This window comes from Pseudorca crassidens, chromosome 2 (genome assembly GCF_039906515.1).
Source record: "Pseudorca crassidens isolate mPseCra1 chromosome 2, mPseCra1.hap1, whole genome shotgun sequence".
Lineage (NCBI taxonomy): Eukaryota > Metazoa > Chordata > Mammalia > Artiodactyla > Delphinidae > Pseudorca > Pseudorca crassidens.
In genome coordinates, this window is record NC_090297.1 from 1,404,454 (window position 1) to 1,432,321 (window position 27,868).

The 27,868-nt window shown below is 57.4% G+C and overlaps 1 protein-coding gene across 1 annotated transcript; it reads right to left on the bottom strand.

The window, feature by feature from the left end:
• Window positions 1-5,621: 5,621 nt before the first annotated feature.
• TTC34 (tetratricopeptide repeat domain 34) lies at window positions 5,622-27,598 on the bottom strand. The gene is made up of 8 exons (XM_067729973.1): window positions 26,818-27,598; window positions 18,009-18,855; window positions 16,378-16,603; window positions 14,995-15,199; window positions 13,937-14,103; window positions 9,884-10,154; window positions 8,884-9,098; window positions 5,622-6,149 (listed from the first exon to the last, which is right to left on the bottom strand). The coding sequence occupies exons 1-8, from the start codon at window positions 27,596-27,598 to the stop codon at window positions 5,622-5,624; spliced, it is 3,240 nt and encodes a 1,079-aa protein (XP_067586074.1).
• Between the last annotated feature and the right edge of the window lie 270 nt (window positions 27,599-27,868).

Below are 27,868 nucleotides of genomic sequence, written 5' to 3' on the forward strand. Positions count from 1 at the left end.
AGGGAGCAAGGAGCCTGGGGTCCTGGCCCGGCCTCCTAGCAGGCACTGCGCTGAGGCCGGCAGGTTCTGGGGGTGCCAAGCCTAGCAGTGCTGGCTCCCTTCCAAGAGAAGCTGGGAGGCGGGGCGGGGGAGTCCACAGGCCAAGGAGCTACAGACTCCCAGCCCCAGACAGGTCCCTAGACAGACAGCGACCCAGCTGCTCAGGACACCTCCAACAGGTGGATTTTGGTCCTTTCTTCTAGGTGAGCTCAGGGGTCAGTGCGGGCTCCCTGCCCACCCCTCCCTGTCTCTCAGGCAGTAGATGTGGGATGTGGAGGTCTGAGGCCCAGCGTCAGCTCTGGGGTCCAAGAAGGCAGCCCCCCATGATGGCAGGTGGTCGGCATCCCTTCCCTCATCAGTGCTGGGACCATGGCAGGCAGGGAGTAGCCTCTGTTCCTGGGGCTACCCTCAGACCCTGTAGACGCCTGCCCTTTACTGCTGGGTCCAGTCCCTCCCTGCCCCACGCTCTCGGGCTGGGTGGTCTGGGGTAGGTCCTGTCCTCTGCAGGAAGCCCAGCATCCCCTAGCAGGCGTGTTTCTGGGCCTCAGCACGACGGGAACCGGACCTCTCCTGGCCCTGCCCATCCACGCGGCAGGCAGGCACGAGGTGCCCCGCTTGGAGAAGACCTCCAGGCCGGAAGAGGTTAAATAGTTTTGAGGCAGGTGGAGAGCTGGGATGAGAGCCAGGCCTCTGGGAGCCCCCGCACCCCCTCCCTGCTCGCTGCATCCTGAGGCCAGGCCTTGGGCCTCCTGGGCAGAAGGGAAGGGGCCAGGGCGGTCTGACTGTGCCCCAGGGCTCCATCACTGAGTGCCCAACCCAGCCCCAATAGCTGGAACACTGGTCCCCTCCCCTACAAGGTTTGCCACGGAGTCAGAGGAGAAGACAGATGTGCAGTGCCTGGCCCAACAGTGTGGTTGGGAAACACCTGGGGGCGGGAGGGCCCCGTGCCGAGGGCCGGGTTGCCTGTTTTGGAGCTCGGCTGCTACTTCCGTGACCCTAGAGTTATTTTACCCCCGTAACTAACTGTTCTTTATATTAAATTCTCGCTATTTGAATCACTGGGTGTGGTTTTTGTCTCCTGAGTGGACCCTGATGACACATAAATTGGCACTAGGAGTGGCCCCAGCAGGTGCCTCTGGAGCTGGGTTTGGGGACTGGCCTAGTTGTGTCCTTGGGCCTGAGGCCGTGGGAGATGTGACTCGTGGCACATGGTGGCTTTGGGAGTGACCGAGCTGCCACCGAGCTCGGCTGTGATGTGACAGCTGAATCTGGGCCTCGGGAGCTGAGGGCTGCCCCCACTGCTGACAGAATGACAGCAGCCGAGGTCCCTGGTGTCCTGGACACTCGCGAGCTCAGGTCTGCACTCAGCTCCAGCCACAGCCCTAAGAGCCCCTCATCTCTCAGCAGCACAGCGCTGATGTGGCTGAAAGGCAAACACAGCATTTGATCCTGTGAGTAGCACAACCCCAGCAGTGTTGGCGCCTTCACAGCCTCACCAAGTTTCTTACGAGAAAGTTCGGGCATTGACTGGGAAGGAATGGGACCCTGAAACGAGGAATGGGATGTGTGGTTGGGCTCAGATGAAGCTGAGAACCTTGAACACGCAGGGTCCTCTGAGCCCCTCCAGGGTCTGAGGAGATGAGCCCTTCTTCACTGTATTTATTTATTTTTGGCTGTGTTGGGTCTTCGTTTCTGTGCGAGGGCTTTCTCTAGCTGCAGCGAGCAGGGGCCGCTCTTCATCGCGGTGCGCGGGCCTCTCACTGTTGCGGCCTCTCTTGTTGCTGAGCACAGGCTCCAGATGTGCAGGCTCAGTAGTTGTGGCTCACGGGCCCAATTGCTCCGCGGCATGTGGGATCTTCCTGGGCCGGGGCACGAACCCGTGTCCCCCGCATCGGCAGGCGGATTCTCAACCACTGCACCACCAGGGAAGCCCGAGCCCTTCTTCACTATAAACCCTGCGAGAACCTCACGTGGATCAGGTGCCTAGAAAGAGGATCCTCATTCTACTCAACCCCCCTGTTGACCCCAGACCCATAAGTAGGGTCCAATCTCAGCACGCTCAGGGTGGGGGAAAGTACGACATCTTTCCCAGAAGGAAATAGCATATCCACCCAAAGAATTTCAAGGTATAATTAACTGACACTGAGAAAGCTGAGGATTATGTGTGGGGATTGGGTCTAGGGGTGTCAGACCACAGTGGAGGGAGCCTAGCACTGGGCTGGGTTGGCCCCATTCATACGGGTGCACCTGCCAAAGATTCTGCATTTGTGTGTCGGCTCACGGCAGCTGCGGGTAGTGACTCTATCTGGACTTAATGGTGGTCTGTAGCTAATGAAGCTGAGATGCCAGAACCTCCCTTGTGTGCCATAGAGGAAGGAACCCAATGGCACAGGGAGATGACATGTTGGAGTGGACTTACCACGCGTGACCCGTGCCCCCGCTACAGACCCAGGAAGGGTCACGGGACTCGCTTTCTCCTTAGGTCTATTTCTGTGATAAACTATATGAACACCTTTCCCAATTGTGAACCAGCCTTGCATTCCCGTGTACGTTGCTTGTGGTGTGTTATTCTTTTAACGTGCTGTTGGATTCAGGTTTGTGGGTATTTCATTTAGGGTTTCTGAACTGGAAATCTCTAAACGAAATTGGCTTGTGGCTTTCATTTGGTTGAGATCATGCTTTCTTCAAAAAAGAACTTGGAAGGGAACTGTATTCACTATCTTGTAATAAACTATAATGGAAAAGAATCGAAAGAAAAGAATACAGATATATACATGTATATGGATAACTGAGTCACTTTGCTGTACACCAGACACTAACACAATATTGTAAATCAACTATACTTCGATAGAAAAAAAAAGAACTTGGAAGCTTTTCTTCTTTTTCTTGGCTATGAAGGAGTTTAAAGCAATTACGAGTTGACTGTTCTTTAAAGGCTGGCAGATCTTCCCTGACACCATCTGGAACTGGAGCTGCTCTGAGGAAAGCTCCCTAACAACCTTCTGTTTCCCTCCACGGTAATTGTCCCGTGTAATGTTTACGTCTACTCTGGACTTAGTTTAGTTAAATAATGTTTTCCTAGGAACCTATACATTTCATCCAGCCCTTCAAATTTATTTGCGCAGAAATTGAGAAAAGTAATGCCTTATGATTCTCTAAATTTCCTGTTATTTTGTCCTTATTACTTACAAAAAATGTGTCTTTGTGCTTTTTCCATCTTTCTAGATTAAGTTAGCTACTGGTTCATCTATTTGATTTTTGAAGAATTGTGTTTTGGATTTCTGAGTTCTTCCATTTTTCTATTCCTAATTCATTAATTTCTGCTCCTACTGTTACTAATTCCTACCTGCTGATTTTCTCTATTTTATTGTCTTTTTTTAACTTCTCAAGATGAAGATGTGCTTCATATTCGTTGGTCAGTTATATACTCAGGGTGTAAACTTCCCTCTGGACACTGTATCCCTTAGGGGTTTCCCTGGACTGTTTTTGTCACAATTATTTTCTCCAATATTCTGCAATTCCAAATTTGATTTCCTGTTGGATCCAAGAGGTGTTTCACCTGCAGGGAATTTTTTTTTTTTTTTTTTGCGTTACGCGGGCCTCTCACTGCTGTGGCCTCTCCCATTGCGGAGCACAGGCTCCCGACTCGCAGGTTCAGCGGCCATGGCTCACGGGCCCAGCCGCTCTGCGGCATGTGGGATCTTCCCGGACCGGGGCACGAACCCGTGTCCCCCGCATCGGCAGGCGGACTCTCAACCACTGTGCCACCAGGGAAGCCCCTCCTGCAGGGAATTTTAAAAAATTAATTTATAGCTTTATCGCCTTGAGAGTAGGTAATGCTCTCTATACCACATCATAAACATTTTCTTGGTGACCTGAAATGTGATTTTGAGAAAACAAGGTGCAGCATCTGCTCTGGGGGGAGTCTGATTTGCGTCAGACCCACCTGATCATCTGCTCTGGAGGCCGTCCGGCACCCACTAGCCCTTGTCCACTTGGGCGCCACAACAGGAGGCTGGGACAGTGGCCTCATGTGTACCTGCAGATGTGAGAACCACCCCCTGCCCAGGTGGAGGTGGGCGGGGACGACTCGGGGCAGGGCAGACTTGGCCCGTGGAGCTGGGAGGATGAGCCCTCTCTGCAGGTCCCGTAGGCCTGTCTTCTGTTGAAGCTGCCCGGAGAGCTGGGAGCTTGGGAGTGGTCCCCAGACATCCCGGCTAACTTGACTGTGACCATCTGTGAACCTTTGGACCTTTCCAGCCTCAGCTTTCAGAACAGGACGAGCTTACTTCAGCCTCCAGTGAGAAAAAGGAAGCAGCAACACACGTGAAAAGCTTCTGGGAGATGCGCTCGGTGGTGAGGGGCTTGACAGCAGTTAGCTCCACCTTCCCAGCTTCTGCCCTGGAGGAGGCGGGAGAGGAAGCCGCGGGCTGAGAGGCCCACTTGTGAGCAGTCCTGGCGCCCAGCAGGGCCAGGCGATGAGGCCAGGCGGCCAGGCTGCAGGGAGAGGGCTGCCCTCTGTGCCTTCTGTCGGGACACATCCAGGCCCAGCTTCTCAGCCTCCAGCTCAGCAGTGAGCAGCCGGGGGTGGGAGGCACGTCGGGGGCTCCGCAAAGAGCATCAGGTCCTGGAGAGCTGTGGTGAGTCGGGCACCTGCAGGCTCAGCGCGGGGATCTCTGGCCTTGAGGGGATGGATGAGGGCAGGACGTCTTGAGGGGAGGACAGCAGGGGCGAACGCACCCCATGGCCCCCGGCTTTACCCGATGGCCCGTCCAGCAGTTGCGTTCGGGAACAGGAGAGAAAAACTGCGTAACTCAGACCTGGCTTCTTTGAAACCCCAGTGATGGGAGAAGGGTGGGCTTCTCCGCTCCCGCCAGGAGAGAAGGTTTTCCAAGCAGACTGGTGAGTGGGGGTGGCTCAGTTTAATCCACGTAGGAAGCGCCTTGACATCAGGCAGCTTCGCCGGAGACCTGCCGAGTAGACGTCTGGCTGCTCTGCTCATCAGGGGCCCCTCGGGGGGGCGGAGGGCTCTGCACGGCAGGTGGGGGAGGAGGCACTGGGTTCCCTGGAGAACAACCTTGATGAAAGCGTGGGTTTGGGACCCAGCTTGGGAGTTTTGTCCTTGAGGGGGCCCAGGCCCTGCAGGAGGCTGGCCCGAACGTCAGGCCAGGGTCAAGGGCTGCTTCACACCTGGAGAAGGGCTTCCTGGGCTGGCACCGTCTCCCCAGGGCCATGAGGGGCCGGCCTGAACCCCGTCCACCTTGCAGGTCCCAAGCCAGAGACAGGACTGGGGCTGCTCTCTGAGGCCCGAGCCCCACGTGTGGGCCAAGAGGGCCGCAGCTTTGGGGGCCAGGCTGCTGTTGAGGGGAGGGTGTCTGAGCCTCCTGGGATGGTGACTCAGGCAAGCGGGGAGCTCTCCGCTCTGCTTCCCGAGGCTGGTTGTTACCAGCCCACCCCAGGACTGGGAGGAGGGGGAGGGTGGGTGAGCACCTCCCCGATCTGGGGGCGGGGTGCACCCCAGGGTCCGGACGAGAAATGCTAACGACAGGGGGGCCCCACGGCTGGGCCTGGGGAGCGCTGCCTCAGTGGAGCCGGCAGCCTGAGGCTGCCTCCCTCCGGATTCTCGCCTTCAGTCTCTTCAGGCCGCTGTGCTCCGGGTCCACCAGGAGGCCGCCCTCGGCTGCCGTCCAGGCCTCTGTGTAGCGCTGCTCGTCCAGGCAGCGCTGCGCCCTGCACAGGAGCGCGTGGGCAGTGGGGGCCCGGCCTGGCCGCTGCCACAGGTTGTTCTGGGCTAGGGCGGGCGCCAGCCTGAGGGCCTGGGTAAAGGCCCCGGCGGCCCCGGCCTCGTCCCCCAGGCTCAGAAGCAGGCGGCCCTGGGAGCAGAAGTCCTCCACCCGTGCCTGGAGGTCACCGTCCCCTGAACCCTCTCGGAGCACGTGGTCCAGGTCCCCGAGTGCCCGGCCAAACTCCCGTAGCTCGGCTAGGCAGGCAGCCCGCCGGCGCAGGTGACAGGCGCTACCGCCACCTGCCAGGACGGCCAGTGAGCAGTAGCCCAGCGCCTGGCCGGGCTGCCCTGAGTTCATGAGGGTGTCAGCTTCCTGGGCTGCGGCCTGCACAGAGAGGACGGAGGGAGGAAGGTCAGGTCAACCCAGAACACTGAAGGTCCCTCACGGGCTGGCCGCTGCTTGTTCCCCAGGCAGAAGCTGCCCGCTCCCTCTGGAAGGGGTGGAGGCACAGCGTGGAGGCACCCGCTGCAATCCCTCCACCCTGCAAGCTCTCCCTAGGCAGGCCCTGCTCAGAAGGCGTCCTCCCCCTCCTCACAGCCCTACTGCCCCACCTGCGGGCCCAGCTTCTCTTACCGGGGTGACCTCCTCCTTCCCCTCCCCTTCCCAGCCTCCCGCCCTGCCCACCCACCGAGGCCGCCCTGGCCCCGAGGACAGAAGCAAACACCGCCTCCGCTGAGCCTGCTCCTTGGGCCTCCCCCTGCGCCCGGGGTCAGAAAAGCAGGGTCTGCTTTGCGCTACTGTGTTTCTCACTTCGCTAACCAATGAGCTGCTCCCGCAGGCCCTGTGGAGTCAAGGCCAGGGAGACACTCTCCGGGCGCCCCCTGCACTGCCAGCGCCTGCCAGCATGACCCAGGGGCTGGGGTTGCGTTCGCTCCCCAGGGACGGGCAGAGTGGTGCGTCCAGGAGGGCTGTGGTGGACTCAGCCCCAGCCTCGCTGGATGCCGCAGGGCCAGGCCAGAGATCAGAGGGCGCTGTCCGCCCTGGCACTTCTCTCCCTGGGGACTGCTGGATTGAGTCCCCTGCTGCCCCCGTCTGGATGGCGCTGCCCCCGTCTGGATGGCGCAGCCCTGAGGGCCGAGGCCTCTCCTCTGGCCCCCAGGCTCACTCTCCTTTTCTGAGTGTGACTGAAGCCCACTCCCCAAACCTGCCAAAATGCCTTACCTCTTCCGCCGAACTGGCCCGGATAAATCCGGTGGCCTCATTCGTCTCCTCTTGCTGCCAAGAGCCCACAGTGGCCCCCCACGGACTGAACGGGCACATTCCAGACCCTCCCTCTTCCATGCAGCCAGGTACTAGCAACGCCCCGATCCCCGCCTGTCCCCAGGAGAGCACAGGGCACCCAGCACCCGGCGGGCTGAACGCATGGTCCTGTCTTCCCACCAGCCCGACCGCGCACACAGGCTGGCGGGAGGCCGGAGGCCGGAGCCTGGGCTGGAGCCAGTTCGGCCCTGCTGTGCGACGCGGACCGGCGACCCATCCTTTCCGTGCAGCGCCCTCCCCACGGGCTCTGCGTGGTCCTCCCGGAGCTGGGGAAAAGTGCGGCGCCACCGGCCGTGCAGCCGTACTATCGCCGGAAACGGGGCGCCACTATTTCCGTCTCACTTCCGGGTTGGCCCTCGTCGCCCGGCCACGGCCAAGGTGGAGCGAATTCTCGCGGCACCGAATCTGGGCTCCAGGCGGCCCTGCCCAGTGCTCTCCTCCGGGCCCAGGCCGTCGTTTCAACTCAGAGACAGAGCCCTGCCCAGCCCCGCCTTGGGAACCGAGAGACGCTCACCTAGCTCCCCGCTCCCAGCTTAGAGCCCCCCCTTCCCCCGCCTCAAGGCTCTGAGACCCCAGCCAGGCCCCCTCCTCCGACATCCCCGGGCTCCGCGGCCGCTCCTCTGAGTTCTAGGCCTTGTTAACACGCTTCTTGGCCCCCTCAGCCCTACGAGGGCTGTGCCCCCCTGCATGACCTATTGCTCGCTTCACTCCTTCCGTCCCTAACGCTCATTTTAGCCAACTCCCCTACTGACCCCCTCGTTGACACGCCTAGTGCGGTTTTCGTTTTCCTGAAGGACCCTGAGTGATAGAGCCCACGGAGGCATAAGGAGGTGAAGCACGTGCCCCAGGCCGCGCAGGGCTTTGATTCACCGGCTGATGCTTTTGGCCCCGCCCCACTCCAACCTGCTGGTCCCTTCACCGCCCACCCCCTCCAAAGCCCTGCCTCTCCTGCTCCTGCCTCCAGCAAGTGAAGGGAATAAGGTGGCCAGACCAGGACGGAGGACACCCTTCCCTCTGCCCCCCACCCCAAGCCCCTCCCCCTGCACTCCCCCACCAGCTGCATTTTGCCCACCTGTTTCCTGAACACTGAGCTCTTTCCTGCCTCCAGGCTTTTGCCTTGGCCTACCTGTCGCCACCGTGGTCTCACCTCCAGGGCCGCCTCACACCCCCACTGCCCTGTCTCAGGGTCTTCCATACACTTTCACTCTCTGAAGTGAACTCCCCCTCCCCCGAAACAGTCCCCCCCCCCCCACTAAGTTGCCAGGGCCACAGTGCGGGCAGTGGCTCCACCCAAGGCCTGGGGGAAGGTGCTCTTTGCTCTTGTCAGATGAGCAGTGGAACAATCACCCACCCAAGGAGGCAGCAGCCGCAGCCCAACATCCCTTCAGGGTCCCTCTCAGCTCGTGAGGGGCAGGAGCTGGCCCGCCACCCACGCGCTCACGGGGAGGGACACACCTATCCTGGCCTGACCTTGGGGCTGGGGTGGGCTTCAACGAGGGCCAGGTGTTCCTGCCTGGCTCAGTCTGGCTCTGAGGATGGGGCCCCCTCCCTCTCCCAGACCCCGAGTCAGCTGTGGCTTGTACGCCTCATGTAAAGAAGCCCTGAGGTCTCTGGGGGTGTCAGGGCTTGAGCTGGCCAGATCTGGGTGCCTCCCGCTTGAACCTCCATCCCACCCCATGTCCAAGTGAGATCAGGCGCACGGGGAGTTAGCATACCCGGAGCCCCGGGCCTGGGGGTCTCCCCAGGTGAGGTGCTGGAGAGGGGCTGGGCTGGGGCCTCCGTGGGGTGCTGTGCCCACCTGGGCGAGGCTCTGCCTCTCCGAGTTCTCCAGGAGATGCAGCAGGAAGCCGAGGTCCTGGGCGTCTGTCTCTGCCAGACGCTGCAGGTCCTGTGTGGCGGCCGGCACATCACCCTTCTTGAGCCGGAGCAGGCCACGCCGGGCCCGGGCCGCCTCTGATGCAGGGGCCAGGTGCAGGACTTTTTGCAGGCGGGCGCCGGCCTTCTCAAAGCTGCCTGTCAGGGATTGGGGAAGGACAGTCAGGGTGGAGCTGGGGCAGGGGGGCCACTGGGAAGCCCCGTTCAGCCTTTCTTGGTGCTGGCTCTGAGAGTGGCTGGCTGATGGAGGGGCTCAGCACCAGAAGGAAGGAGCAGGGAGCAGAGGGGCACGGTGACACCATGTCGCTCACACGGACTCACCTGATGACCCAGCCCCTCGACTTGGGGGCAGTCACTACACTCTTCGACCCCCAGGTGGAGTAACAGGACTCTAAGCCCCCTCACCATGGTCACTGCAAGGACCTGAGCAGGGCTGCATGGGATTAGAGCAGCCCCGGAGGCCCTGAAGGGCCTCCTTCAGGTGGCCCTTGGTGGGGGCATCTCACAGGCTTGCAAGTGATGATGACAGGCCTGTGAAACGCAGGCTGCAGAGAGGTCTCCCTTTCAAATTAGTGCTGGAATATTTTCAAGGTTTTGCAGGGAAGACCGACACATGTGGGCCTAAGACAATCTCACCTAGAGCAGGGCACTCAGTAAACATCTGCTGAATACACGCATGAGTTAATGAGGAGGCCTGAGCATCTGAGCCTTTTACGAAACCCCAAATCACTCCTTTGTCTCACCTCCTGGTGGGTAAAGCCACACGGAGGACCCATACGGGGACCAGGTCCTGGGATTCAGGCTGGAAGGGACCTTACAACCCAGAGTCCTGAGTCTCTTTCTCCCATTTTAAAGAAAAGGATCCAGGGGTGGGAGGAACAGGGACAGACGCCCATGTTCTGCGTGTCTGGGCTGACACATACCCGCTGCAGCCAGCACGTCTGCCAGGAGGATGTGCCAGCTGGGCTGCGCGGCATCGATCTCGATCAGTGCTTCCCCCGCGGCCAGGAGGCTCTGTGTGTCCTCGTTGCTCAGGCGGGCCCCTGTGCCCGGCAGCTGGATCAACAGGGCCCGGCAGCGGGATGAGAGGCCCTGCGTGATGAGGGCCTGGACCTCTGGCTTCAGAGAGCGGATCTCAGGGACCGCCGTTCTTGGGCTGAGCCTCAGAGCCGACAGGATGTCGTCCACAGCCTCCTGCAAGGGGAGGAGGCCAGGGTGGGTGGCAGAAGTGGCCCCAGCTGGGTATCTGTCATGTTCCTCCTGATGCCGGGTGTTGGCGACACCAGAATGGGCAGAGGGCCCAGCTCCTGCCCTCCCAGCATGGGGTAGGAATGGGGGTCAGCCAACGTGAGGGCCCGTATGGTGAGCATTCATGGAGGGCGTGGTGAAACTGAGGCAAGCGTATCAGAGTTCTGGACGGGGGAAACGGTCTGGAACCCCAGAAGAGCCACACTGATAAAGAACCCGCTATGGCACAGAGGTGGGCTTGGGCTGGTACCAGAAGGGCCACGGGCCAGGGGCTGAGTGTGCAGCTTGGAGTGGCGGGGGAGGAGTCTAGAGGCCCTGACTGTGCTGTGGAAGCACACAAGGCCAGGGAGGAGGCTGGGCCCCTTTAGGAGAGCCTTGACCCTGGTGAGCCATTTGCATCTGACCTCTGACCTGGCCAACAGTCGGAAGCCATGGAGTCATCTTCAGGTCCACCCTCCTATTGGTTTTCTAGACCTCCTATTGGATGGTCTTTTGTTTTGTTTTTTTTTCCTCCCTTTCTGCCTTCTTTTGGGTTAACTGAATAGTTTTAGTATTTCATTTTAGTTCCTCCATTGGCCTTTTAACTCTGCCTCTAACAGTTGTTGGCAGTTGTCCTATAAGCTGACAACATGTACCTTTATTTTTTGGCCCTGCTGTATGGCATGTGGGATCTTAATTCCCTGACCAGGGATCAAACCCGTGCCTCCTGCAGTGGAAGCGTGGAGTCTTAACCCCTGGACTGCTGGGGAAGTCCCCAAAATATGTATCTTTAAAGACACCATTCCATTGTCTTCTGGCTTCCATCGTTTCTATGACAAGTCAGTCATCTTTTCATACTGCTGTATGTAATGTTTCTTTTTCCCACTGGCTGCCTTGAATATGTTCTCTTTATCTTTTGTTTTCAGAAATTTGATCAAGGTGTGCCTAGGTGTGGTTCTTTTTGTGTTTATCATCTTGGGATTTGTTGAGCTTCTTGGAAAATTTTCTGCCATTATTTCTTCAAATACATATACATATACATCATATACATACACACATATATTTTTGCCCCATTATTTCTCCTCTGGGACTATAGTTATACGTATACTGGACTGCCTGGAATCATCCCAGAGGTCACTGAAGCCCTCTTCATTGGAAGAAGTCCTTTTCCCCTCTGTTCTTCAGACAGGATGATTTGTGTTGGTCCATCCTCAATTTTACTAACCGTTTCTTTGGCAATTTCCAACCAGCTGTTAAGCGCATCTGGTAAATTTTTAAAATTTTAGATATACTTTTCAGCTCCAGAATTTCCACTTGATTCTTCTCTATAGTTTCCATTTCTCTGCTAGGATTCCCCATCTGTTCACTCATTATGAAAACATTTTCCTTGAAGTTCTTCACATGTTTACAATCACTGTTTTAGCATCCTTGTATGCCAATTCCAGCATCTGAGCCATCTTCAGGTGGCTATTCAAGACGAACATCTGTTTCTATTGAGTACTTAGTTTCCTTACTGTTGGCCACATTTCCCGGTTCTCTGTGTGTCTAGCAGTTTTTGATTTGGGGCTGGACATTGTGGATGGTACATTGTAGAGAGTCTGCACTATGTCACCCTCTCATAAAGGAGGTTGTGTTTTATTCTGGTGGGTCATTTTGGTTCTGCTGGACTTGGTTTTGTTCCTTGTGAGGGCAGGTCCATTTCAGTTTTGAACTTAGTCCTAAGATATGACCTTTATTTAGGGTGTGGTCTCAGCTAAGCGCCCAAGGTGTTCAGAAAGGTCTCTGCTCTGGCAGGGTCAGAATTCCAACATCTCCTGCCACGGGTGAGCTCTGCTGGGCCCCTGCATGTGCAGCCCAGACTCAGACAAGAACCACTTGGAATCCCATGAAGACTTCTCTGCACAGCCCCATGTTCTCCATTGCCCTTCCTTGCAAATTCCAGCGACTGCAGCAGCCTGGAACCCCAGTCTCTGCCTCCTCAGCTCAGCAAGCTGACTGCCCCACCTCCGCGTGCAGTAATGGGAAAGCCTTCCCAGGAAGAAAGGTTATCGCGGGGCTCCCCTTGGACTCCCCTGGTGCGGTTCCCCTTTCCTCCGGGATGGCAGTTCTCCACTGCCTGTTGTTCAGGGCCTGAAGACAGTTGTCATGTATTTTATCCAGATATTTTGTTTTCAGCAGCCCAACACCAGTTACCCTCTCCTAGCCAGCACTGGAAGTGTGCCTAGATACTTTTAAAGTCCAGCGATGGGGTTCTCCTGGAGCAGGTGTGTGGGGGATGAAGGTCTTGGAGAGACAGAGCCCTTAGATGGGTGGATGGGAAGACGGTCCTCTCTGATCCTTCCTACACTGTGACTGGGGCCCTACGTGACCCTGGTGCTGGCCAGTGGTACACCTGATCAGCTTGGAAAGTCCAAGTCTGTGCTGACTCATGGGGATTCCAGCTGCCACATATGGAGCCCTCATTAGGGACCAGGCACCACGCTGAGCATCTGACAGCACTGAATAAGCAGCCCCCTCAAGGCTGAGCATGGATGGCCTTGAACAAGCACTGCTCCCCCCCCCTTATTTTACTGATGTTGAAACAAGGCTCAGAGGTGTTGCAGGGCCTGCTCAGAAAGCTAGAGGCGGGGGAGCAGGGCTCTGGATTCTGGACCTGGCGGGCTGGCTCAGAGCTCCTCTCTTGTGAAGGGCCAGAGGGTATGCGGTGCTTGGCCTCAGCCCATCCCCAGGAGGAGGAAGTTCATGGGTGTGACGATGCGACTCACAGACACCCAGGCTGACCTTCCCTGCCACGTGCCCTGCTGCCCTGGACAGAGCGGCGGGAGGGCTGTTTCTGAGGCGCCTCTCGGGGGAGTTGCTGGCATGTGGAGATCACCCAGGGGTGGGTTCCAAGGGGTCCGCCTCCTGCAGTAGGGCCCTCCTGGCCGAACCCCACCTCTGTTCAATGGGCTTGTCCCCGAGAACTACAGGTGCTTTCCCAGCACAGGAAGGGGCCTGCATAGGGCTGGGCTCCCAGGCACAGGCGTGTGCCCGGCTGGAACAGAAATCAGGCTGCCAGGGCCCTTGGGGGAAACACAGACACCCTGACAGGCAGAAACACCATCTTGAGGTGCCGTCATCCCAGTGGCATCTTGGATCATTTTTCCTTGTCTCCTAAGATCCCAACCCTTAAGAAATTCAGAAACCTGGCAGGGAGGACACCTCTGGGCTGTACTTTGGCCCAGCGAAGCATCAGGGCAGACAATCGGTTTCAGTTATTCACCAACGACATCGCCCTTGGCTGCAGAGTGCCCTTGTCCAGGGCTGTTGGTTTGTGGCTGCACGTCTTCCCTTTGGAGGGTGCCTGCCCTGGGCCTGCAATGGACCGCCTCCCACCCCTGCCCCTGCACGCTGGCCACCCAAATCCGCAGGCCCTGTGTAGACAGCTCAGAGTGGCACCCAGGGGGCAGCGGAGGTCTCATTACTGTAAGGTGGGGGGCCCCCTAGTACTCCTGAGGCTTTGCACATCAATCCATGCCGACTGAAGCGGGGGGGGGGCACGGGGACTCTGCAGACGGAAGGGAAAGACTCCCCCAAACCGGGGATGTGATGGTGAGGCTCCCGTGAGCCCCGGTACCGGCGGGGGTTTGATGACTGACGCTCAGATGGCCTGGCCCTTCTTCCTCTCTCTGGGGGGCTGAGAAGGAGGGCAGCGCCTACCCTGGGCACCCCCACTTGCCCAGCCCCAGGTGGGGAGGGTGGGCCCGTACCTTCTGCTGGTCCAGGGCCAGGTGCAAGAGCGCCCGTCCGCACAGCGCCTGCACGTTCCTCGGCTCAGCCCTTAGCACGGAGGTGACGTCGAACATGGCCGTCTTCTTCTGGCCCAGGGACCCGTAACAGCGGGCGCGGGCGAGCAGGGACTCACTTGCCTGACTCCCTGGAGGAAGGGGGTGTGGCGTCAAGATGTGACCTCGGCTGGGCACGGCCAGGGTCAGTGTGTCTGCCCTCATCCAGGAGTTACTGCACCTGCCCTGGTGCTCCAAGGGGCAGCGGGAGGGGGTGCAGCGGCTTTCGGGTCACCTAGGGAGCTCCCAGATTGCTGGGCACCACAGCACACCAGGGAACAGCAGTCTGGATTGATCCAGGGGCCCTGGCTGAGGGACACGGGGAGCTCAGCCAGGAGGGGTGGCATCTGGGAGGGTTGGTGGACAGTCCGAGGGGGCTTCTGAGAGGTGGGGGCACTGCAGCTGCATCTGAAGTGAGGCCAGGCGAGGGGCGGGGGTGGGGGGAAGGGTCCACGGGGCAGGTCACAGAATGGCTGCAGCCGTGAAGGTGCCAGGCTGAGAAGGCCCAACTCTTTGACCCTCCTGTGGCTAGGGCAGGGCGTGGTGGGTGGGCTGGGCGAGCGGGGAGACCAGGCGCACACACACAGAGCTGCCCCCGCTATTCCTAAGAAGGGCTTCGGGGGCTGGGGCCCTCATCCCCCACGGATGGAGGGAGAGGGGTTGAGCTGGGAGAAGGGCCTCGTCTGAGTCTGGCCCTCCCACCCTCGGGGCCCTGGGTGTGAGCAATGGTGGCCCAGGATTGAGGAGAGGGTCCCAGCTCGGGTCCCAGCTCAGTTCCCAGCTGGTCGGGCCTCTCCTAGGCGTTAGCGCGCTTGCTGCAGTGAGCGGCCGGGAGCACGCCACGCCCCTGAGCCAAGCACATGCTCAGACTCCCTGGTGCCTGACCACACCCCCTCCCCCGCATGGCAGAGGCGCCCCTTGCCCCTGGGCACCTGGCACAGGGTGGGGGCCCCGGAGGAACGAGGAACGAGGGCGGCTCCTACCTGCAGCAAAGATGGCCAGAGAGAGGTAGGCAATGGCCTCCCTGGTGTGGGCTCTGCCCTCGGCACCGCCTGGTTGTGTCTGCAGGATGGCCAGGGCCCTCGCGTGGCAGTGGCCCTGTAGCAGCTGGCGGTCCTCATGGCGGAAGACGTCCAGGGTGGGCTGGAGGCAGGCTGTGTCTCCAGACTGGACCACCTTCTTCACCAGCTGCAGGCGCAGGGACGTCACCACTGGTCCTCCCTGTGCCCCAGGCTGGACCAGTCCACCCCCATCCTCCGTGCAGGGGTGTGGCTCAGGGATGCAGCCCGCAAGGGCGCGGCTTGTGGGGGGGCGTGACTCGTGGGGGCGTGGCTCGTGGGCGTGGCTCATGGGGCAGGGACTGCAGGTTGCCCGAGCTGAGCACAGGGAAAACTGGGTCGGGAGGTGTGGGCCCCGCTCTGGGCTGCTCCTCTGCTGAGTGTCGGGAGCTGGGGCGGGGGGGGGGGGGGGGGGGCGGTCCCAGTGTCCCTGAGCCGTGCCTCCTTCTCGGTGACATGGAGACCTCGCCTCGCCTCACGGGCCCATGCGCCACAGGTCTGAGAAGTGTGGGGAAAGGGGGCTTTCAAGTCGTAAAGTGACAGAGGGCCCAGGGAGTCCTTCGGAAGGTGCAGAGCAGAAGCCCTGGAATCAATCCCTGCTCTGGGAGGAGCGAGACCCTCGGGGAGACATAACTTCACAGACGCCTGCCCGATGCTGCCCCTGCTGGCTGCACCTGTGCGGACGCCGGTCCCAGACCATCCTTCCCTCCCACCCCTATGGCCCAGCTCAGGGAGACCGGAACCCAAACCAGGCCAGAGCGGAAGAGGGAAGCTGACAGGCCCCACAGCCCTGCCCCAAAGCCTGGATCTGCCCCTGGAACATAATCTTCTGCCGCGTTCCAACAGGAAGCCCTCATAACACCTGAGGGAGGGGAGGCAAGCAGGGCTTGAGGGCCTGGGGCTCCTCTGCTCTTGCCCCTCCCCGGGACAGGGCTACCTCCAAGCCTAGTTTACTTGGGACTAAGCTCTGCTTACACTCAACTCATGGCCCTTTTTCCTCACAACACACGAAAAGCAAATACAGAGCGCCACTGCACGCTGGAGACCTGCTGGGCCCTGGGGTACCTGCTGCAGCTAATTCTCATGAGAACCTGGAACAGCAGGGCACAGACGGGGAGACTGAGGGTCAGAGAGGTGAGGCACCTGCTGGAGGTGGCAGAACCGGGGCTGGGACAAGCTTTGCCTGTTCTCAATTCTGGGCTGCAGGGCTGCAGGGTGTTGAGCGAGGGCCGGTGGAGGCCTGGTGCCCTCCACAGAGCTGTGCCCTGTTTCCATCTGTCCTGCCGTGGCCCACCGGGGCCCCCTCACCTGGCTGGCATCATAGGAGAAGCCCCTCCGGAGCTGCAGCAGGGCCAGCCGCACCAGCACAGGGGCTGCCTGAGGCCTTCGGGAGAGGGCCACCAGCAGGGCCTTGTGGGCGTCGTCCAGGTGGCCCAGGCGGTACAGGGCATCGGCCGCCAGGAGGCGCGAAGCCTCATCCTCCGTGTCCAGCTCCATCAGGAGCATGGCCAGCTGGTACACGCCACGGGCGTCCCTGTGGAGAGAGCAGCTGGGAGAGGGCTGACCCCTGTGCTACACCCCTCTCACCTGCCCAGGGAGGCAGGCTGCAGGCAAATCCTATCCCTGCACCTGGTCCAGGCAGCGCCGCTCCCGCGGGCCCCAGAGACCAGGTTCCTGCTGGAAGGGCCCTCGTGCCATCCCCAGAGCGCGCGGCTGCCCCTTCCGACATACAGCCCTTGGCCCCCCCCCCCCATTCTCCCCCACCCCGTAGGGCGGGCATTGTACAGATGAGAGACCGAGGCTGTATGCTGACTCCCAGCCAACCCTGCCTTAGCTTTCTTTTCTGTAACAACAGGGTAAACGTGGCCTTGCACGGCTCAGGGGTGCCGTAGGCAGAGCTGGATAACACCCAGGGTGCCCTCTTGGGAATGAGAAGGAGCTCCCACTGGGAAAAGGGGCCGGAGCCTCAAATTTGACAGTTCCCAGAGAGAAAAGATATAAAGGGCCCCAAATCTCTTACAAGAAAGTTCCTCCTCAGCATCAAATCAAAGCAATGCAAATTAAGGAACTAGGGGGCTGAGGAAGCCTGCGTGCGTGCGTGCGTGCCTGTGCGTGCGTGTAGGGGCGAGGGGGCTGACGTCAAACATGCCCCCCCCCCCCAGGGGCCCCTCAGCTCAGTGCTTTTAGCTTTGCTAAAACACCTTCCTGCCACCTCCCAGCTACCAGAGAAATGCAAGTCAAAACAGCTGCAGGTTCACCCACTGGGCTGGCAAAGAATTTTGCGAAAGGAGCGTGAGGGCTGGAGCGTGTGGACTGATGGGCAGCTGGGCAGCTCCAAAGTCAAGGGCCTCGCGGGGGCTGTGTTCTCTGACCCAGGAGCTCCACCTCTGTCTCCATCCGTAGCACAGAACACTGCACAGGCTGGAGATTACCCGGGATGCGTTATAACTAAGAGCAGACGCCCTGGAGCCCGAAGGCTTGATGGCACGTTCACAGGATGAGCTATGGGGCTGCCCAAGAAACGTATCTAGGGACCAAAGAAGTGTTCATGATCTAGGGAGTAGAACAGGTGGGATGTATTTGCACACAGAGCACAAATTCAGTTTAGTGGACTCCATACGCACAAGGAGGAGGAAATGTAACACTGAGGAAATGTAACAAGGAACAACAAGGAAATGTAACAGTGGGATGACAGGTAAGTTCTATTTTTTCATTCCCGTTTTTGCGTTTCTAATCTTCGTTGACAACTAAGTCCATAATGCATCCTGCCCTTTGGGACCGAGGGTCCTAAGATCCGGGCCCCGGCGCTAAATCTAAGGAAATCACCTGGCAGCTCCCTGCCTCAGTTTACTGTAAGGTAGTAGGAAACACACCGCGACTAACTTGGAGGAGACCAGAATGAAGCGGCAGCCCCGGGCGTGCACGGGTCTAGTTTTTACCCTTCCTGCGCAGCGCGGCTGTCGGTCTCCGCAGCCTTGCTCCTGCGGCCTGGCCCGCTCTCGGATCCCGGCTCCGGCCTCCGCTGCAGCATCCTGCGGCCCTCTTCCCGCAGCACGGTCATTAGCAGCCCCCGCTGGTTCCAGGGCACGTAGGCCTTTGTGACAAGCAGAGCTTCCTCGGGCCGCAGGCGGCAGGCGGTGACATAGTCCAGCGCGCCCAGGAACGCACTGCCCGCCAGCACCCGCAGCAGCCCGCGGCCGCACAGGGCTCGCACGCAGCTACCAGGGTGCGGCGGCCCCAGCTCCACCACCGCCTGGAAGTCCTCCTGGGCGCGCCCCCCGTCGCCGGCGTGCAGCGCGCAGAAGCCGCGCAGCGCCAGCAGAGGCGCGCGGTCCCCGGCCCGGTCCCGCGCACGGTCCCCTGTGCTCCAGGGCCGCAGCAAGCGCTCGCACAGAGCCCGAGCGCCCACCGCGTCCCCCCGCAGCAGCAGGCACTCGGCCAGCCGGGTGCCCAGTGCCAGGCGCGCCCCGGGCGGTGCCACGCGCCACAGGACCCGGAGCGCGCGGGTCACCGGGGCCAGCAGCTCGCGGCCCGAGTCCTCGCGGAGCTCGGGGCGGCTCCGCACGGTCTCCTGGAAGCGCGCGAAGCCTACGTCCGCGGCCTCCTGCACTTGCGCCCGCAGACGCTCCCGGTCCCCGGCCGAGAGCACGGCCTCTAACTGCCTCCGCGCTCCTGAGGGCCTCTCGGAGAAGGCCTCGTGCAGGTCCCGAAGGAGGTCCTGGGCCCCGCTGTCCAGGAGGAAGGTCGCGGCAGCGCGTGTGACCAGCAGGGTGGCCCGACGCTCACCTGGAGAGAGGACAGAGGTGTTGGTCCTGCCTGTTGGGCCACGTCCTCCAGGGGAGCCACCTGCAGACCCCAGCCCTCCAGTGCTGGGACCTTCTGAAGCCTCTCACGGCGATTTCCTTGAGTCCCCCAGAAGCCCAGGACATGGCACCGGAAGGATGAGTGCTGGCAGGAGGCCCTCAGCCCATCAGGGACAGAGCAGGCTCGGAAGGGGGCAGCCAGGGTGGGCCTCCCTAGCAGCTCACCTAGCACCTGGGTTCACCACTTGCTCGCCACCTGGGCTCACAGCCAGCCCAGCAGCCCCGGGCATTTTGTCACAATGCCCCTGGCACTTGCAGTGATGGGGTTTAGGGCTGAGTTCCCTCTTCTGAGAGCAACCCCACTCCACCCCTGCCCCCCAGGTCAGGGCTGAGGTTCCGAGCCTGTGACGTTTTAGGGGCCAGCATCTTTGTTTCCTGGCTTCTCTGGCCACGTCTTTGAAATGAGATCACCCCATCAGGTTCCGGAAAGAGGGGTGATGCGCCCAATGCCGCTTAGCGAGCGGGGAACGTGGGGATTTACTGCATCTTGCCGTGCCTCAGTTTCCTTTTCTGCTTTATAGTGGGAACGAGGATGGTCTCCATTCACAGGGCTGCGAGGACTGAATGGATTAATGTGTGTCCAGGCCTGGAACCAGGACTGGTGGGTGGCGTCACTCAGTGAGCTTTCCCATCAGCAGCGGCCTCACCTCCACCGTCCCCATACTTTGTATCCGAGCAGCGTAAACATGTGAATTGGGGCTTGTGTGAATGGGGGCTTTCCGACTGGTGAAGAAAGCCAGGCCACCCCATCCCTGCCAGGCAGGTGCGTGCTGTTGAAAGAATCGCAGAAAACCCAGTGCTGGTAGGAGCTCAAGGTCATGGGTGCCCACCCTTATAGCATTATAGGTCAGGAAAGTGCTGCTGGGGAGGGGAGTTCTCAGGGCCCGGCGAGTCGCAGTGCTGGGGCACTGAACCTCCACTCCAGTGCCTTTTGCACAGACTCCTTCAGATCTTCTCCTTATAACCTAACTCAATAGCCACAACAGTAATAATCCTTTACACTGAAACAGGAGAGGGCAAAGCCTTCACGTCTGCATGGAAGCAAACTTGTTGCTGCCCTGCCCTGTTGCCATTGTGGGTAAGTGTCACAACACAGCTCATAGCCAACTAAAAGAAGCATCTTGCGCCCTGAGATCAACCAAGCAACCAACAACAAGGTCACCCAGTCTACTCCTGGTGGCCAAATTTAAAGACACTTTGAGACTTCCCCGTCATTTACTAAGTCCTGAAGAAAACACCTGTATCCCTGATTTTTGCAATAGTTCACGGATCCTAGGGAGTTGCAGCAGATGGAGAGCCCATGGGGCCTGGGGGGCTGGTTATTATTTACCCACATGGAAGTGTGTTCTCTGCTCTGTGTCTGAGACTCCAGTTGCACGCGTTAAACTTCCAGCTATTGTCTCATAGGTCACCAGGGTTCTGCTCACCTTCCTGCTGATCTTCCTATTGAGTACTTTCTACTGTACCTCAAGTTCACTGGCTCTGCTGCTGTCTCCAATCTGCTCTGACTTTTTCATTTCAGTTGTGTTTTTCAATTCTGGACTCTCCATTTGGTTCTTTTTTTTTTTATAGTTCCCACCTATCTACTGAGATGCCACAACTGTTCATTCACTATGACCATATTTTCCCTTAGTCCTTGAAGATACTTATAACAGTTCCTTTAACGTCCTTAGTCTGCTAATTGCGGCCCTGGGATCATCTGGAGGTCAGTTTCTGTTGACTTCTTTTTCTCTTGACTGTGGCTCACCTTTTATTTTCCTGTCTCTTTGCATGCCTAGTAATTTTTTAAACTGTACACTAGACATCTGGTTGATTCTTTGTAGAGACTCTGGGTTCAGTTGTCTTCCTCTGAAGAGAATTGATTTTTGTTTCCGCAGGCAGTTGAATTGGCTAGGATCAAACTCCAGATTCTCTGCCTTCTTTATTGGACAGCAGCTGAACTCTCCATTAGTTCCTGCAGCTTCCAGCTGTTGCTTTCTTAGGCCACCCAGTCTCTCCCATGTGTGTACAGTTCAGTGGTCAGCTGAGGATTTAAGTGCCTTTCATACACAGATTTGGGGTCTTACCACCCTTCCCCCTTGAATGTGGCTCTCTCTTTTTCAGGATTTGCCTTCTAACTTTACAGTCACTTTTCTCACCCCCAACTTCTGTCATGTGATATCTCAAGCCAGTAAAATGGCAACTTTCTGTCCTACATGGAAAAAACGTGGATTAAGGAGGCAACGCGCTGCAAGCCTGCAAAGCTTACCTGTACAGTCTTCATCTTGTAGGGGTCAGTCTCCAGTTTCTCCCTGCATTTGGTCACTGTTCGGTTGCCAACTATTTGCATTTTATATTTTGCCCCAAGTTTATAATTATATGTGGGACACACAGTTTAGTCCAGCTACTTCACCGTTATTGAAAGCCAGAATCTTTTATTGTTAGATTTAAACATTTTGAAAATCTGGCAGTGGGGGAATATAAAATGCTATAATGCTACCCCACTGTTGTTCTAATTTTCATTTTCCTGAGTGCTGGTAAGGCTCATTTATTTAAAAAACCTTTCTAGCCAATCTGCTGGGTAGAAAGTGGTGTCTCATTGTTTTAATTTGCATTTGTATCATTACTATGATGTTGAATATTTTCCGCACGTTGTTTATTAGCCATCTGTATTTTCTCTTTTGGGAAATGCATTTGCCAATTCTTGTACTGGATTTTTTTTTTCCCTTATTGATATGTAGGAATTCTTCAAATACTCTGGGTACTCATCTTTTGCCCACTGAATATTTTGCAAATATTTTCTTCTGTTGTGGATTCTCCTCTCATTTTCCATAGTTATGGGCAAAACAGAAGTTTAAAATTTTCAATTTAATCAAATGTATCAAATTTTGCTTTACCGTTTCCACTTTTTTTGTTCTCTCTCTTTTTTTTTTTTGCGGTACGCGGGCCTCTCACTGCTGTGGCCTCTCCCGTTGCGGAGCACAGGCTCCGGACGCGCAGGCCCCGCGGCCACGGCTCATGGGCCCAGCCGCTCCGCGGCATGTGGGATCTTCCCGGACCGGGGCATGAACCCGCGTCTCCTGCATCGGCAGGCGGACTCTCAACCACTGCGCCACCAGGGAAGCCCCTCCACTTTTTTTGTATCTTAAGAAGCCCAGCTGTACACAGAAGTCTTAAGATGTTCTCTCATATTTTCTCTTAGAAACTGGAAAACTTGGCTATTAACATGATTCACCTGGAATTTACTTGTTTTTGCGCGTGGTTAGAGGTAGAGCATCAGCACCATGCAGTGGATAACACGGTCCTCTTTTCCCCATAGATTTGCAGTGCGCACTCTCACATATTAAGCTCCAGACAAATACAGGTCTACTTCTAACCTCTCTTATTGGTTTTATTAGTCTATCTATCCCTTAAGTCAATATCCTCTGTATTGATTATCATAGCTTTGTATTAACTGGTAGAGAAAATCCTTATGCCACCACCTTCTTCTGCATCTTCTCCCCCTCCCCCTCCCCTCCTCCCCCTTCCCCTCCCCCTCTCTCCCCTCCTCCTCCTGCTCTGCTTCTGCTCATTCTTCTTTGTCTTGTCTATTATGGGTCCTTTGCCCTTCTATTATAATATCAAGTGTTCCTATCAATGGACAGTGACTATCTCTCTGCTTATATACGTATAATTTATTCTCTTTTAATAAATTTTATAGTGTTCTCCATTAAGTCATATGACTCATTGAAATAAATTATTTTCTTTTGCTACAGTAAATGGTGTATTTTAAAACCATGAAGTTTGCTAACACATACATATGGAAACTTAAAAAAAAAAGATTCTGAAGAACCTAGGGGCAGGACAGGAATAAAGACACAGACGTAGAGAATGGACTTGAGGACACGGGGAGGGGGAAGGGTAAGCTGGGACGAAGTGAGAGAGAGGCATCTACATACACTACCAAACCTAAAATAGGTAGCTAGTGGGAAGCAGCCGCACAGCACAGGGAGATCAGCTCGGTGCTTTGTGACCACCTAGAGGGGTGGGATAGGGAGGGTGGGAGGGAGGGAGATGCAAGAGGGAGGAGATATGGGGATATATGTATATGTATAGCTGATTCACTTTGTTATACAGCAGAAACTAACACACCATTGTAAAGCAATTATACTCCAATAAAGATGTAAAAAAAAATTTAAACAAACAAACAAAAAAACAAACCAAAAAACCCATAAAGTTTCTATTTGTTGCTGGTGTCTATAAACATAAATACTTTTTGTATCTCCTGCTAAATTCTATTCCTATATCTAATACATTCTTGTTGTTTCTGTTGGTGTTTCTACATAGCTAATTATATAGTCTGAAATAATGGTTGCTTTATCTCTTCCTTTCTAGTCTTACATTTTTTTTCCCTCATTGCCTTGGCTAGCATCTCTGAGCAATGATGGATAAATGGGGGAGTGGGCAGCCACCATGTTCTTGATTCTAAACTATCACATTAAGTGCGATGTTTTGGTTTTGATAAATTTTATCTTTTGCAATTAAGTAAGCTTTCTTCTATTCCTGGTTGTTTACATCTTGGAGATGTTAAATATTATAAAATACTTTCCCCTAATTTATTGCAATGATAATATATTCTTCTTTCTTCCATTAATGAATGTAGTAAATTGCATTATTACAGAAACATAAAACTATAAGTCTTATATTATTCAACTCAGTTTTGGCTAAAGGATGCATCAAAAACCAATGCTTTGGGCTTCCCTGGTGGCGCAGTGGTTAAGAATCCGCCTGCCAATGCAGGGGACACGGGTTCGAGCCCTGGTCCGGGAAGATCCCACGTGCCGTGGAGCAACTAAGCCCGTGTGCCACAACTACTGAAGCCCACGCGCCTAGAGCCCATGATCCGCAAGGAGAGAAGCCACCGCAATGAGAAGCCTGTGCACCGTAACCAAGAGTAGCCCCTGCTCGCCACAACTAGAGAAAGCCCACGTGCAGCAAAGACCCAACACAGACAAAAATAAATAAATAAAATCAATTAAAAAAAAAAAAAACCAATGCTTTGACTCAGTATGCAGTTGTATCAGCTACTATTGCTGTGTAACAAGCTACCACAAAACTTAGTGACTTAAAACGACAACCATTTCTATTTGTCTGCTGTTCTCTTTCAGTTTGGGCTGAGCTGGCAGTCCTTCTGTTGGTCTCACTGGGGATCACTCCTGTGGCTAAGGCCACCTGGTGTCTCGACTGGGCAGGAGGGGTAAGGTGGCCTCACTCACATGTCTGGGGCCCTGGTGTCGGCCGTGGGCTGAGCCTCCCTCTCTGTGTGTGCCCTCGTGGTTCACTAGTTAGCTTCCTTGCAGGGCACTGGGAATGTTGCAAGAGGATGGAGGTGGAGCCTGGCCTCCAGAACCACACGGCATCACTTCCACTATTTCCTGCTGGTCCCAGCAAATCTCAAGGCCAAGTGAACTCTGCTTCCATGCTGGGTGGAGCTGCAACCATGGCTCTGTCTCTCACCTACCCCAGTAGCTCTTAAGGAGGAGCCTTGAACGAACTGGAGACGGCTGCCCTGGGGACTTTCAGAGGATAAGCAGTCAGGGAACTGAGGCCCCTGGAGGACGTGAGTTAAAGCTACTCTCGTTCTGTATCTTGTCCTCATACACTGAGTGTCCTTGTGTGTCCACGTACTGAGAAGGGCTGAGCATATTCCCAAATATGGAAGGTTTTGTTCGATGTTTCCAAGGACTTTGGATAAGTAACCTGGAGATTCGAATGCACTTGTTATTGGAATCTACATTTGTAAAAAGTTTGTTACAGGAGAATGTATTTGTTCACATGGTAAGCCATGCTAGTGTGGGTGGGGATAATAAGGTGACTCCCAGTGACATAAGTGACTCTGTCCTAATTAATGCAGCGATCCATAGTGAAGGCTCGCCTGTCGCTGCAGAGCCCAGGCGGGACAGACAAGCTTCCTGCAGTCTCTGGGGGTGGGGGTGGGGTGGAGCAGAGTTTTTCTAGAACACTGTTCCTCAAGGCTGCAGCCCTTTGGGGATTCTGGGTCTCTGCAGGGGCTTATCTGGCCATTGAAGTGGAAGACGCCCTCCACCCAGGGGGTGCTGAGCGCCCCCAGCGCACAGGCCGCTGCCTGTCTGTGCTGTGGGCACCAAGGGTCTCCTACTCAGGATTCTTCGTGACTCGAGCGTTTCTAGGTAATTTATAGCAGGAGGGTTTCAGCGTATCTGGTCTGGCATATTTCCAGAAAGAAATTGGCCCGCTCCGTTTTCAGTTCTGTCTGGCCCCCCTCTCACCCTGAGGTCGCCAACAGCCTCGCGGGACACACAGACGCGGCCCGCCCTCCACGTGGACTCAGCTGAGGCAGCTCTGAGCGCGGTGCAGCTCTTTATCTCGCAAGCACCCTCGTCACTGCCCTGCAGGCCCCTGAGCTTCCGCCTTCTTCCTGTCCTCCTGTCCGCTTTGCTGGGTCCTCTTTTGGTGGAGAGCAGTGCGGTGGGCAGTTAGGAGCACCCGGGGGTCAAATTGCAGCTTCTGTGAACACCCTGTGCGCCCCTGGCGGCCCCACGGGCACGTGGGGATGTGCCTGCACCCGCCTCCGAGGGGTGCTGTGTGGATGCAATGAAAATGCTATCAAACCCGCACAGCGGCTCCGCCCACTGAGTGAATGGCAGGCCCCTGCCCCCCACCTCTAGGTGTCCGGCTGCCCCACTCTCTCCCGAGCTCCCTCCCGATCTAGACCTTGACTTTAAATCCCTTCCTTGTGTGAATGATCCCCAAACCCCTTTTTCAGACCAAGCCCCCACTCATCTCATGAGTTGGCTCCTGTGTCCAGCTGCCTAATGACACGTCCACTTGAGGGGCTCAAGGGACACTTTTGGGGAGCGCTTAGCGGGTGACAACATTTTCAGGGCTTGATACACAATTTCACTGAATCTGCACAGCAACCCTCAGAAGTGGGCGTGGCCACCACCTTCACCTGCGCACGGGGAGGTGGAGAGGCGGCAGGGAGCCGGGAGTGTGGCTGCCGGCTGGCGTGTGGCTCCCGCACGCTCCCAACCACACGCCCCACTGCCCCCGCCCCCGCCGTGAAGGCGGACACAGCGAAGGGGCCTGGTAGGAGAGTCATCTCAGACTGGGGGTGTCTCCAGCCCCTGGTGCCCCCTTTCCCGTCCGCTCCTCCCCGGCCTCTGCAATCCAGCTGCTGAGGGCGAGCTCTTAAAATCATTGCTGAACCTCCTTTACGCCCCCGTCCTCTCCCCATCATTACATCTGGCCACAGTCTTGTCGTTTCTGTCTCAGTGATAACTCAGACCTGGACCGCGCTCCAGCCTCCAGCAGGTTCTGTTCTCAGTCTGGCCCCCGTGGCACATTCTGCGCACAAGAGCCAGAGGAAACTTTAAAAATGCAAATCAGAGCACCTCACTCCACAGTTTGAAACCCTCCCATGGCTTCTTGCTGCCCTGAGGATAAAGTCCAAAGTCTTTCAAGGCCAGGAGCGCTTAGCCACCGCTACTGTCTTTAGCATCTCCCGGCTCCCTCTGCCCCCATCGCCGCCCCCGCCAGCTATTCTGGCTCCATTCAGTGGCAAGGAACCCCAAGTACTTTCTCACATTCTGTTTCTGCTGTCTGGAATCCTTCAGTCTCAGCTCAAACGACACCTCCTCCAAGAAGCCCTCCCTGGCCATGAGGCTAGAGCAGCACCTCTCACAGTCCATTTTTCAAAGCACAGATTTTGTTTTGCTTCTTTTCTTGGTGCTACATAAGGTCAGGGGTCTTTCTGTTTTGTCACTGTGGTGTCCCCAGCACCAGCACAACTCCCACCCCCACCATAAGCAGGACTTAACCATGCAGTGAAGCGATGGTGAGAGCAACCTTTGCCCCGGCCCTTAGGGGGTGTGGAGGGCACGCCTACCTTGGGGTCTGCTGCCCGCTGAGGCGGCCTCCAGGGCCCGGCTGCAGGCCGCCTGGCAGTCCTCATACCTGCCACCTTGGAGCAGGGCTTCGGGCGACGGGGTGTTGCTCCAGGTGCCCACAGGGTCCAGGGCTGCCAGGAGTCTCCGGCAGTCGGTCTCCTGCTGGCTGGCACTGTCCCCAGCCTCCTGGCATCCCGAGATGTAGTCCTGGAGGGTGCTGACCACAGCGGGGAGGTAGGGCTGCTGGTGGGTGTGAACGAAGGCCACCACCCGGTCGGCGCTGGCTGCAAAGGCCTGGAGGTAGTCGGCCACCCCGGCGTCCACCTGTGTCCTGGACAGGAGCCAGGCCAGGGCACGGGTCAGCCGCAGCTCCAGACTTTGCTGGGAGTGAGCGTCCAGCAGGGCCCCGCAGCGCTGCACCACCTCCCCGTGGTACCCGTGGGCCAGCAGGCCCGCCAGGGAGTGCAGGGCTGCAGCTGGGTGGTCGGGGCAGAGCGTGGCCAGGAAGGCGCGGGCCAGGGTCCCCGTCAGAGAGACCACCGCCATGCCGTCCCAGTGGATGGCCGGGATCTGGCTGTCACCTCGGCACCAGGCCTCCAGCGTGGCCACCACGGGGGGCCCCCGAGCCCCGGCCAGGGCAGCTCGGACGCTCCGCAAGGCCGAGGGGGCGTGGCAGCTGAAGGCAGCCAGGTAGAAGGCGGTGGCCAGTGGTATCTCCCCCTGGGCCAGGTGCCGGTCCCCCTGCCAGCAGAGGCAGGCTGCGAGCTCCTGGGCCGACATCACGCCCACGCCTCAGATGGGCCCATGTCCGGTCCTCACAGCACCTGGAGGGGGGAGCGTGGTTAGTGCGTGGGTGGCCGGCAGCCCACCTGCCCTACGGCCTCCCAGCCCTGCTCCAGAGAGGCTTCCTGCCCCTCCCCGTGGAGACCCCAGGGCCAGCGCAGAGCCCCCGAGTGAAGGCAGGGTGAATTCAACCGTTAAGGGGCAAGGCAGTGCCTGCCTTGCAGGCGTCTCCGTGGGGCTGGGGCGCCTCCCAAGCCGGGCCCCCAG